The 13,460-nt window shown below is 36.6% G+C and overlaps 1 protein-coding gene across 1 annotated transcript in view; it reads right to left on the bottom strand.

Moving 5' to 3' along the window:
* Nucleotides 1-13,460, bottom strand: part of LOC122795682 (endoplasmic reticulum resident protein 29-like) — a 196,010-nt gene that overhangs the window by 151,019 nt on the left and 31,531 nt on the right. Inside the window, exon 2 of the mRNA XM_044063973.1 lies at nucleotides 6,430-6,568. Coding sequence (XP_043919908.1) covers nucleotides 6,430-6,568 — 139 coding nt within the window. The remainder of the gene's footprint in view (nucleotides 1-6,429; nucleotides 6,569-13,460) is intronic.

Genomic DNA, 13,460 nt, shown 5'->3' with positions numbered 1-13,460 from the left:
TGGAAAGGGGAGGATAAACTGGATTAGGTAAGGCTAGATAGTACAAAATTAGGCAGATAACTAAATAAGGAGTCTTAATTAACTAAAAGTAATGGAGACTAATCAACTCTTGGGGCTACATCCAAGGAACTACCTTATGCTGCCCTGTGCAGGGAATAGTCTGTAATATAAAATAAAATAAAAATAATTATTGAAACAGTAAAAATAATGAGATGACAAAACAGGATGTTGACAGCATACATTTAAGCACATACATTAACTGTAGACTGTGTAGGAAAGCTGTCCTTATGGTAGGGGTGGTTTGAGAGGACTAGGGTATACACAGTTCTCTGCATGGCACTGGCATCCACCTAAATTTAAATGGGAGGTGGTCTTCTGGCAGGATGCTATGCCGTTCTTAGTTATGGGTTTATGTATTCACTGTAGACTGTGTAGGAAAGCTGTCCTTATGTTAGAGGTGGTTTGAGAGGACTAGGGCATACACAATTGTCTGCATGGCGTTGGCATCCACCTAGGTTTAAATGGGAGGTGATGTTCTGGCTGGATGATACATCTTACTTAATTATGGGTTTATGTCTGTAATGTCCAAGAGTTGTGTAGGATAAGCATGTTCATGAACTTATCAAATAGATATCTTCTTCCACAGATCTATCTGTTTTCAAAAATAATTCCAAAGAGTCCATTTCACACAGTCCATTGATTCTAGTTCATACATCCACTGTCACCAACTATAAAGTATGTACAAAGTAAAAACTCAAAAATAGACTGCACTAAACTCTCATCCAACCATCCTGTGTCACCACTGAGTTTTCAACTAATGTGAATTTGTAGGAAGTCAGTGATTACTTGCATAAAATGTTACTTCAAACATGCGTCCACAGTGCCATCTTTGGAAGGAGAGTGTGGACATTTCTTTCACTGTTACATTTTTATTGCCTGCTACAGCTGCTAAGCATTAATGTCTGTACCAGTCACTCTTTCATTTAATGATAGTTTATTCATCTGTATCAAAACTGCAGAATGTTGAGTATATATATATATATATATATATGTGTGGAACTGTTCTTAAATATTTAAAATGCATCTGTGATGTGGCTAAATGTTTAGAATATTAGGAGCTTTTCTCATCAGACTGTTATAAAATAAATGTCTGAATGGATGACTTTCAGTTGAGTAAAGCTGATTGCTTTCAAGGTGAAGATTCTAGTAATACCCATTTGCATATTTATCTGCTTATGGAATGCCTTTAGTAAATTGTGCAGATGGAGAACCATCGTGTGCTGTTTAAGCAATAACCCACGGCTGGATGTGGGTAATGCTGCAAAGCACGAGTGACCAAACAAAGCCAACTGTGGGTAAATCCAGCATTGCCCACACCCAGCTGTGAGTTATTGCTATTATAGAATGACATTATTTAAGAAAAAAATACTTACTTTTCTTAAATAATGTCTTTGTATAATGCCTCTGTGCTGCCCTTCACTGGTTTTCCTGTACCCTGGGGCTTTTTCTGATTTACTGCACATGCGTATGGGACTTGTGTTCCCACGCTTACACAGTACATCAGTGCTGTGCAGAGGTAGCAACGGAGAAAGGAAGATCTCTGTTGCCTTTTTTTTTTTTAATTGAAACTAAAAAAAGAAATCAGGAGACTTTTTATGTACAGACAAAATAAAAGGATTATCAGGTAAGTTTCTTTAATTTTGCGAAACGTACTTGATCATCTTCTTATTTTTGTCTGCACTGTCTTCCTCGTTCATTTCAGGTCTTCTGTTTTCTTCTTGGGGGGCAAAAAAAAAAAAAAGAAAAGTAAAAAAAAATAGGAGATATACTAATGGGAAAAAGTCTGGGCGATCGGACCATTTTCTGTTAGTATATTCTTGGATTTACAATGAGCATACTGGTTGGGCTGGCCATTCAGCATGCTCATTTTTGAATATTAATGGCCAGTCATTGTATAATTAACAGTAACCTAACCTTCTCAATTTCAGGCTTCTACAGTTGTAAATTTTATTGTGAAAACCCATCATATGTTTTGCCCTTTTCATTTAAAGCAGTTTAGCGCATTTTGAAAAAAATGAGAAAGAAAGGAGCAAAGATCAACAAAGGATGAAAAGGGGGGAGAAAATTGTTGACTAGGGAAGAAGGGAATAATACAGAAAGCAAAAAACAATAACATTGTACACATTAGACAAAATCCAATTAATTTCCCATTCTTGTGTAAAAAAAGAAAAAAAAAGAGATTGTGTATCGGTCTTTAAGGTATTTTTAGACTTTTTTATCTGCTCATTGCCTTGACCTTGTTTATGGCAGCCATAGAAAAATAATGATATTGGAAATACCAAGATATTTCTCAACAAACAGTACATTAACAAGTGAACAGAGCAATAAGCTAATATGAGAGATGAAAAAAACTTTAATCAGCTGCATTGTTTAAAAGTAATTGGAAAGCTTTTGTATAATTACTTTAGGAGGTCAGGGAGATTATTTAAACAATAACCCATGCCTGGGTGTGGGTAATGCTGGATTTACCCATGGTTGGTGTGGTTTGGTCACGAGAGCGAAGCCCGAGTGACCAATCAAAGACAACCGTGGGTAAATCCAGCATTACCCACACCCAGAAGTGAGTTATTGCTGTTATACAATGACATTATTTAAGAAAAAAAAATACTTACTTTTCTTAAATAATGTCCTTGTATAACAGCACCGTGCTGTTCTTCTGCCGCTGGACAGCTCTGCTTTGCCATTGCTGATGTACTGAGCATGCGTTAGGAACTTGCGTTCCCACACATACCCAGTACATCAGTGCTCAGGAAAGTATACAATGGAGAAAAGAAGATCTCCGTTGCTCAGTTTTTCTGTAATTTCTTTTTTTTTTAAATATTGGTTTGTGGCAATTTAGGGGTAGGAGAGCTGCACTCCCAACTCCGCACATATAAGAAAGACAGCTTGAAGAAAATACAAGGGAAGTCAGTTATGTGTATTTAATTTTAAATACCGGACCTGATTTTCCTTCTATTTTCTTCATGCTGTCTTTCTGGTATGTGGGAGTCGGGACTACAGCTTTATTTTTTTTTAATAAAAAAATTAAAACTTGGACAATATACCAACGGGAAAAAAGTCCGGACGACCGAACCTTTTCCTTTGGTATATTGTCGGATTTACAATGGGCATGCTGGCCAATCAGCATGCACATTTTGGAGTAGTAATGGACAGTCATTGTATAATACCTATGTGTTGTTGTCAGGCATCCATTTTAATAGACTGAGGTTTAACTGTTAATTGGTTACTTGGAGGTTTCAGATTACAATGCTTTCTACTGCTCTTTTTGTTCCTTGCTATTTGCATACTGTGTAAGTTAGGTAGTCTTCACAGTTGTTATCATTATTCATTAATATTATGTTAAGACTATGAAATCGGTACTTAAACTATTAAGTATGCCAAGCCCTTCTAAAGCCAAGAAGTATGTAGCATTCCTGCTCTCATTTATGGTATTTTCAAGATGCTGTACTTCACCACTTCTATCACATGCATCCTTCATAAACTGTGGAATATCATGATTCACTTTAATAGGCATTAGAAAATGGATGAGTCAGCCCTACGATACCATACTGAAGAACAGACATTCACCATTGGGTTACAAGGAGAGCCCTGCAATAAGTCTGCAATTTCATGGCAACATATTAAGTTACTGTGAAGCCCAAATGAAAGAAAATAAAATTGCAGCCATATTGTTTACACTCACTCAAGGTGGACATTTAGCAGACATAAAAGGCCTAAATAAGTATATAAAATAAAACTAAAGAAAATGACTGCAAATTAATATTAAATGCAGCACAGTTAGAAGTGCTTGTCATTTTATTTCCCTATGTTAGCCTTGACTTAAAAAGTTGTGTTTATCAAGCAAGGGAAAATAAAACAAAAGTAAGGCAGTTTCGTGCATATGACTGAATATGTGTATTAAGTGTAACAGTGTGTGTGTGTGTGTGTGTGTGTGTGTGTGTGTGTGTGTGTGTGTGTGTGTGTGTGTGTGTGTGCATGCGCGTGTGCATTTGTGTGTGTGTGCGTGTGTGTGTTTGTAGACATTAACTACTTACATAACGTATATATACATATTTCAGATATAAAATGCATCCATCAGCAACAATTACATATCCTACAACCAGTGTTAAACATTAGGCAGAAGAATTATTTTACAACAAAAATATTAAAAAATGTATACAATATTAATAAAATAATTACAAAGCAATTTGATCAACAGCCCATTTTCTAAGTACAATAATGCCCTCCAGGGTTGGTATTATAGAGGAAATAACAGACCTTGATGAAGAGATAGTCTGTCTGTGGGATTGGGCTTCATAGCATCCTAGGGCAATCCAGTATTTCCCCAATAATGCTGACCCTGTCAGGAATTATTGCTTGCATAGCTGCTATATCTATCTTAACAAAGATACAGTGTTACTTAGTTACTAGCATCTTGCTAAAAGTATAGGGCATCTATCATTCCTACTGCCAGTAGTCTTCTGTGGCCAAGATCTGTAACATCTCTGTAGCATTTCTTCTGTCATCATATGTGGTATGTTTGTTCTCTATATTAAGTTTTTTCTATTAAGTTTGTACAGTCTTAAACCTTCAAAAATATTGTTTGAAATATGTTATGAATGCTTTACTATTCATGTTTTCATATATATATCTTCTTCTTTCAGCTTTTCCTGGTTAGGGGTCACCACAGCGGATCACCTTGTCTGCTCATGATTGGCAGTGGAGTCTTATGGTTTTGAGCTGCAAGCCCAGCGCCCAACCTTCCAGAGAAGGCATGCACTGATGCCTAGAGCCAATTTAGAGTGTCCAATCCACCTACAACATATCTTTGGGATGTGGGAGGAAACTGAAGCACCCACAGGAAACCCACGCGACCATTGGGAGGACATGCAGACTCTACACAGAAGGCACCCCAGCCGAGGATCAAACTGGAGAACCTCTTGTTGTGAGGCAGCAACGCTAACCGCTGCACCACTGCGGCTGCCACCATATATATATATATATATATATATATATATATATATATATATATATATATATATATATATATATATTCGCCGAGACCATCAGGGGGGCTTTGCCCCCCTGCAACCCCCATGGGGGGGCTCCGCCAACCACACTGCCCGGAACTTAAATGTACCAACTCCAAGATCGCACTACAGTGTGGAAGTGGAAATCTTTCCATTCTGCACTGTAGGGAAATGCTGGTTCCCCATGGTCGACATTTCAAATGTCGATCATATGATCTCAGCCATATGAATCTCGACATTGTGAAATGTCAACCATTCGAAGGGGACTTATATATATATATATATATATATATATATATATATATATATATATGTGTGTGTGTGTGTGTGTATGTATATATATATATATATATATATATATATATATATATATATATATATATATATATATATATATATATGGGATCCGGACACATGCTTGACTAGCATATGTCCGAATCACAAAACATTGAACACGCATACACGAAAGCACTTAACATCGACAAGCACTTCTGTGTATGTGTGCCTGTTTCATAGATCGGACTACAGTATGGGTAAGGGAAACTTCCCTTTTCCCCACTGTAGTGTGATGTCGGAGTGAGAATAATAAAGTAGGGGGAGGTGTGGGGGGTGCAGGGGGGGGGTGAAGCTCCCCTGCAGAAACGTAAATTTTTTTTTTGAACTACACATACACAGAAGCGCTTTTCGATGTTAAGCGCTTTCGTGTATGTGTGTTCAATGTTTTGTAATTCGGACATATGCTAGTCGAGCATGTGTCCTAGACCCATATATATATATATATATATATATATATATATATATATATATATATATATATATATATATATATAGACACACACACACACACACACACACACACATATATATATATATATATATATATATATATATATATATATATATATATATATATATATATATACTACTCAAACTGTTCTGTAAGTTTTATGTATGTTCTGTCCAATTTGATGTTTCAGTTTTCCATGACATCATCAAATTCTTATTTGAGCTGTAGATCTGTACAGGGTATGCATGGTTCATCAAGTTCAACCAGTTTCAAGGACCCTTTTGTTGAAATTTACAAATGTTCCCCAAGGTTGTGTGGCCCTGAATATGTTATGTTATATTATGAAAAACTGAAGAAGGCATTTTGCATGCGGCCTTGGGGGGGCTAGCTGCCCCAGTATAACTGGGGGTAACAAGTTATTTTTTACAATCAGAAGTTAATGAACTGGTCAATCAATATGGTAAGTGTCAGTGAATCTTACTATAACTACTATACAATATCTATTTACTTACTTCATATGGACCATGCTTGACAAAGGAGATTACAGCAATATTTGTATAAGTTATAGCCCACCTGAAATTTCTACCAGAGCCACAAGGAGCTCAGGAATGTTAGCTGAAGCTTCTGCCACTTTTTCAAATTCATCTACTTTTTTCCCATAGGCGCCATCTGAATCCACTTTCAGTAGTGTGAATCTTTGGTTAGGGAGTATCTGGGTTCAGAACAAACATAGAAAAGGGTATATTATCTATATGATCTCAGTACAGAGAAACCAAGTCATTATACTGTAATTCTGTTATTTGGCAATTATATGAATAAGCTGGCTATAAAGACATTTTTCACCTTTATTGTAACCATAATGCTGGCCCTTACATGAGATTTATGGTGCATAGAACAGTAAATAATAAACAATGCTACATGTAAATGTGGCAAACATGAGTTCAAAACGTTAGAATAAAGCTTATTAAGCTCCACACTTAGTAACCCAATAAAGACACTAAGTAATAAAACAAATCACTCAGCGACTATAACTCACCTTTTACCTGCAAAATTGCAAAATAATAATAGCTCAAAAACTATAAGTCACTTCCCTATCAAGGACTGATATCAGAATATAGACAATGAGAAAGAAATAAGGGGATCCTAAGCCAAAGACCAGCACTGCTCGAGTTTTTAGTACAATCTAGAGTAGAAGCTGGTATTACAAAGGGATAATTAGTAGGACATATAAAATATTGCATGATATCAATAAGGATCAATCAGAGGAGGTTAGAAATGATTGGGAAAAGAGACTGGATAAGCAACTCACAAAGAAGCAATGGGAAGATATATATATGCCTCCCATATAGGCAACAAAGCCTAGAAAATGTAAGATATTTGTTTGGAAGTATTTATATAGATATTTTATACACCAAGCAGACTCCAAAGAATCTTTCTTCAGGTGGATTACAAATGTTGGAGGTATGATAGGGAAGAAAGAGATAATTGGGAACATATTTTTGGGAGTGTAATGAGTTGATAGACTGTAAAAATTCCCTGCAGACTACTCTATTAGAAATATTGGGTGAACAATTTGGTGTAACTAAGGAAATTATTTTTTGAGCTGTGATACAGAATTGGAATTGCCTAGACATAATAAGGCCTTGCTGAGTTTAATTTTGGTGGCTGCCAAGAAAAAACAAAAAACCAAAAGATTACTAGAAAATGGAGATCAAAGCCTAAATCAACTGTAGTAGGAGTAGTGAATATAGTAACAGAGATAAAAGAACCGGAAGTGGGACCTTTAGAAAAGAGTAGGGGCAAATTACATAGAAACAAATGGTAATTGTAGAAACAATACATGCAGAATAATGTTTTGGAGGAGAAGTGAGGTTAAAGGGAAGGCAGGAACTGAATGAGCTATGTAATGTTTGACTGACAGTGACTGTACAGATTATAAGAGATGTATAATATTTGCAACTGAAAATATGTCAATAGGGTTTGTTTTCATTTATGTAAATGTATGATTGCCTATGTCATAAGTGATAATTCAATGAAGATGTTCCTTGTTCATAAAAAAGAACTAAAAGTCACCTATCACTAGCAATTTTAATCATAATATCTTGTGTATTCATAAGTTATGTCACTAGATAATGCTGTGTAGATATACACTTTAAAACTTACTAATAGACAAACAGTTTACTCTGTACAGCTTGATGAGACCAGACACGTCCATTTGTATTCTGTACTTTTGCTTAACAGAAGCTATTCTATGTGTCCTGAGCTCTTCAGATTGCTACTCGAATTTATGTTATTTATTTATTAAAACTTTTGAACAATCAAAGAGTTTGACTTTTTTCCTGGACACATAACACTTTTTTTGGAATCAAGAAATGAAAGACTACTGTTAGTCACATAAAGGAAAGCTTACTGAGTCTATGACTGAGTTCGTACAGAAATTGAGAAAATGTGCCAAGGATTATAATTATGAAGAGGCATTATGACAGGTATTTGAGGCAAGTTTGTAAATATGATGAATAACAATAACATACAAAAAATATGTTATCAAAAGGACATTTTCACAATGAAAAATACCTTAAAATGTGTTTTAACTATGGAAAAGACAAAAAATATATGAGATTTTTTTAAGTAATTCAGACTGTTCTGGGATGAAACTGAGTAAAAAAAAGTTATGTAAAGGGTATGCTTTCAGAGTAAAAGAAAACAAAAAAAAAGCTAATGCCTGCTACAGATGCCATGGGAAAAAGTACATGGCTAATCTCAAGCAAGAAAATGTTCATACTTGTAGTAAAACTGGACATGTACAGCCAGCGTGTGAAAGTAATAGTGAAGAAACATTTTAAGAAAGTGACTGTGTTAAGTACAGAGTTGAAAGGAAATGTATACTTACTACATGCTGCTTACAAAGAGAATCTACTGAGTGTATAACAAAACATTCTTTTACAAAGTGTGCTGACTGTGCATATGTAGAAAGTTCTCTCATTCCTGGAAAAGACAAAATTAGAAGAAATCCTGTGACCTCTGAGACTGATAAAATGGGAGGAAAGTCACTACAACTTGAAATTCAGAGACATTTATATAGTTGTAAAACCATCTGATACTGTATTGAAAAGAACTGAGAGTGTTTCCATTAGGTTTTGTTTGTCTTTTCGGCTTTTCCCGGTAAGGGGTCGCCACAGCAGAACTTCGGTCCGCTAATAATTGGCAGTAGATTTTTACGGTGCTGAGTTGCCAGCCCGATGCCCAACCTTCAGTGAAGGCACGCCCATTTACGCATGTCTTTCGGAGGCCACTCGACCGCGGGGAGGACATGCAGACTCCACACAGAAGGCACTCCCCGCACACTAGCTGATAATCGAACGGGAGAACCTCTTGCTGTGAGGCAACAATGCAACCCCTGTACCACCACGGCTCACAGTGTTGCCATTAGGTACACGGCTTTAAATAAAAGTGAATGAAAAATGAATTTTAAGGTACATAAATAACTGTATGCATTAAAATGTTTACCAGTATTTTTCCAGTGACACAGGTGCACTGATATTATACATTTTGATGCTGGCAAAGGAAAGTGTTTCTACAGATTGAATGTAAGTGTCTTGATAAGAATATTACAGACTGGCACAGATGGCGGATTAAGTATTATCAAGATGAATTTCTTATAACAACTGTAAGCTTGCATTATTCAGCTGAGGCTGACTTCCATCATCCCAAGCATATATGCTTTATCATTTTTGCAACTTGAACAAATGCTCCATTTCTGTTTATTTTCAAGAATGTATGCTATATGAATATGTGCTTTGTTTTAACACTTTACCTTAACAAAATCTAAGCTTGATGAGTTTTGCATCAATTTCTGGAATGTAAAGCAGCTGATCTTCTCTTTTAAGCTAGCTACCAGAGGTGTTTCCATCAACCTGGCAGCTTATGGATTTTCTGCTGTTGTGAACCATTCTTGTCATTTGCTGGCGCTGGACTCGCCTACATTTGTTTCTGTGTATAGCATTATAGTTCCAGTAACACTACAGAGTTTGGAAGTGTTTATAAAGTGACACGTAGCTCAAGCTACCTTCTGTGAAGTAATCAGCTGCTTCTTATATTTGTGGTTCTGGTCTTTTTTGATTTTAACTCTGTCCTGAAGATATTTTAGATTCTTACACACTAACATTTAACTTCAGTACTCAGCTTCCTACCTTCCATAAATTATTGGATGTCACCCTTCAAAGCTTAACATGGTGAACTTGCTTTTTTTCTGCTTCATGATGGTACTGCCACTAGTCCAGATGAGTTGGCAGGATCTATAATATAGCCATTACTTCATTGTTTAATGTATTTGTTCCATGTAGTGTATCGTCAGCCAGCCTGGTTCCACAGGAAAAGCTGTTTGATTTGAGCCTTGTGATCTCAGGAGCACTGACAAAAGAATCAAGGTAAAATGGTACCACTTTGATTTGTTCAAGGACAAACTTGCACTGAATAATCACTTTTCACTATATTAGGCTCAGATCTTGTGGAAGAAGCCTGAGCATTTGTCTTGGAGATCTCTTCAGTGGCTAACCAACCAGCTGTACTCTTCTGGGTGGTGGGAAGGCTAAACATTCCAGCCTATCTTATGACTTGGAAGATTTTATCCATAAAATAAAATCTATAATGTGAATTGGCTTCTTGATATTTTGCCACCAGGTTTGTCCTGATCCAATCAGGGGTCTCAACAGGTACTCATAAGGGATGTGACAGTTGTCTTGTGAGTTGATCCCATTGTTCATTTGGAGTGAGTTTTCTTTACTCATTTAAGCTGGTTTTATCTCTAGTATTTACAGTATGTGTATTACTACTTGTGCGATGGATTCCTGTTCATCCAGGCTAGTTCTCACTTGTTTGGATATATGATTATTGTCATTCAAAACTAGGATTTGACTATGATGTCTTGAATAATTATTGATCTATCTCAAACATCCCCTTTGTTGGCAAGGTTCTAGAAAACGTAGTATGTCCAAAGCTGGAATATTATATAAAATATAGCAACACCAGCAATTTATCTCAGTCCATTTTTGGACCAAGACACAGCACTGATGTGACCCTTATTAGGGCTGTTAATGACCTGATACTACTCTATTCCAGTACTAGCTGAGCTCTAATGTGGTTTTCAAATGGTAGACCATTCTATCTTATTGAACTATTTGGGACACTGCAATGGCATCGCAGGTATAGTCTTGGATTAAACAGATATAGATAGATAGATAGATAGATAGATAGATAGATAGATAGATAGATAGATAGATAAGTAGTAGCCTCCTACCTTTCTGAACAAATGCATTTAGCAGCAGACCACAAGCAATGAAATTTGGTATCCTGGGCAGTGCACTCATTGGCATCCCTCAGTATCTACATATAGTCTCAATGGTTACTTCTAACTGACAGTTTCTCAACTGTCAAATGTTTAAAAGCATAATTTTACAGTTTACAAGCTGCCGTCACTTATTCACAGCTGTCAAACAGATTAAGTAAATTACAGCTCATAAGTTGTATTTTTTTTAAACTTTTAGTGCCCTTTTCAAATAGACACCCAGAGCTGGTGCCTCATTTATCCCATCCTTATATGTCACCAGAGAGTAGCTTCAGGGTTTAACTCCTTTACTTCTTATGCTTGTAGTATTCTACAAAACCCCATATTCAACCTGCTGCTATTCATCAACTACGTGCCTCCTTTGCGATATGTTGTTTGAAGGAGAGGTTTACAGTACCTTTGTTATACTGATAACACTTCATTATTCTTTCTCTTGGGAGTCTGTGTCTACCATACCTGGGCAGTTGATAACTGGCTAAATCTCAACACCTCTGTGGTAGTTATTACGGTCATTTTGCCATGCTTAGGGAACCCTTACCACCAGTTTTTTCTTACAACATCCATTATAGTGAGGACAAACTAGAGTTTGTGTGAAAAGTTTGTGATTTGGGACTGAGTACTGATGGCAAGATGATGCTAAAGGACCAGATGTCAGCAGCTGTCAAATACTCTTTTTTTTCCAGTAAAGGAAAGTCACCCTCATGAAGCACCTTATACCATCTTCAGATGTACTTTATATGACATATGCGCTAGTGACCTCCCATTTGAACTACTGTAATGCTTTATACCTGTGAATTTCAAATTCAGAGATTGCTTACCTCCAGTTTGTACATTTTTTGCCAGGCTGCTTATAAGGATTTCTAAACACCAACACATTATATCAGTTTTGCAGGATTCAAATTTGTTTCCAGTTAGGCAGTGTATCATCTACAAAGTTCTGATCATTGTTTACCTAACCCTTCATGGTCTTGGTTTCCTTATCTGCAAGACTTGTCGACTTCATACAGGCCAATCTTATTGTAATTTGTTTGTGACAGGGATTGTTAATTGTTCCAGTGGTGTGACTTGAATCCTCTAGGGTTTGGGTATTTGCTGACCATGGCCCATGTATGTGGAACTCAATAACAGGTTATTTGCGGGATTCTATAGCATTGGATGACTTCAATATTCCCTAAAATCAAAAATATTTAATTTAGATTACAACTAGGCTGGTTTATTCCTAAAAAGACTCATTTAATTTGACATAGGGCAACACTTAATTATAACTGTCAGTGCCATTCTCGTGCATGGTACACTTTACTCTTCTGGCAGGTGGCCCTCGTAGAACTGTAAACCCTCTTAATCCCATCTCCCTTTACTGTTTTACAGCACACACACCCAAAGCCCAGAAGTCACAGTTTGTAATTCATGTTAATGTTTCCCATACCACTAATCTCAAAAATTCCCCCATTGATTAATTCTCCCCCTTAAAAAACAACTATTTATGTCTTCCCAACCTATCCTTCCAGTGGCTGATTCTACTCTTTCCTTTAGTCTATCTTTGTTCAAACTTATGAACTCTTCAGGTCCTCTCCTAGTCTCACTGCCTAATGTTACAATTGGAAACATGTTTTACTCTCTTTCCACCTCTTACCCTACTCTCAGGTATTCATCTCAAAACTGCCATATATTCACTACCTTCCCTTTTCACTCCAACCTCCCCCCCCTTTGCACACTTTTCTTTTCCTCTCCAAGGCACAAAAATAATATCCTTCCTTCATTCCCTGTGACTTTCTGATCTGACTTCCATTTTCTTGTTGCTGCCTCCTTAGACAACAGTAAATCTTTTAACATGATTCTCAGTCTATCTCCATTTGTTTACCTTGTTCCTACATTCCCACAAAGGAAAATTTCCTACATTAAACCCATAATGCTCTTATTGATACCCCTCACTGTCTCTTCTACCTCTTGCTTATAGTGTTCCAAGCCCTACATCTCCAGAAAACATGACTCCAGTCCCCTAGTGCCCCCTCTTTACACCTCCTGTAGCCTCCTTCCACATTTGGAACTATCCTCTGTAACCTCTCCAATGTATACAAATATTTGTGTAAAGCACTTCTGTGCAAAAATGTTCAACTTTCTCACCTGGATGGCTTTCCATACTCTATAGCACTTTTGCTTCCAGTCCTTTAGCTCCTACTCTATTGCTAAATATTTATTCCACATCTGCACTATTTTACTCACTATGCCTCTCTTTTCTTCATGTGACAACTTTTATAGT

This window comes from Protopterus annectens, chromosome 2.part2, assembly GCF_019279795.1.
Source record: "Protopterus annectens isolate FY-2018-M chromosome 2.part2, PAN1.0, whole genome shotgun sequence".
Lineage (NCBI taxonomy): Eukaryota > Metazoa > Chordata > Ceratodontiformes > Protopteridae > Protopterus > Protopterus annectens.
Note: the sequence above shows the minus strand (reverse complement) of the source record. Positions and strands in the feature narration are given on the sequence as shown.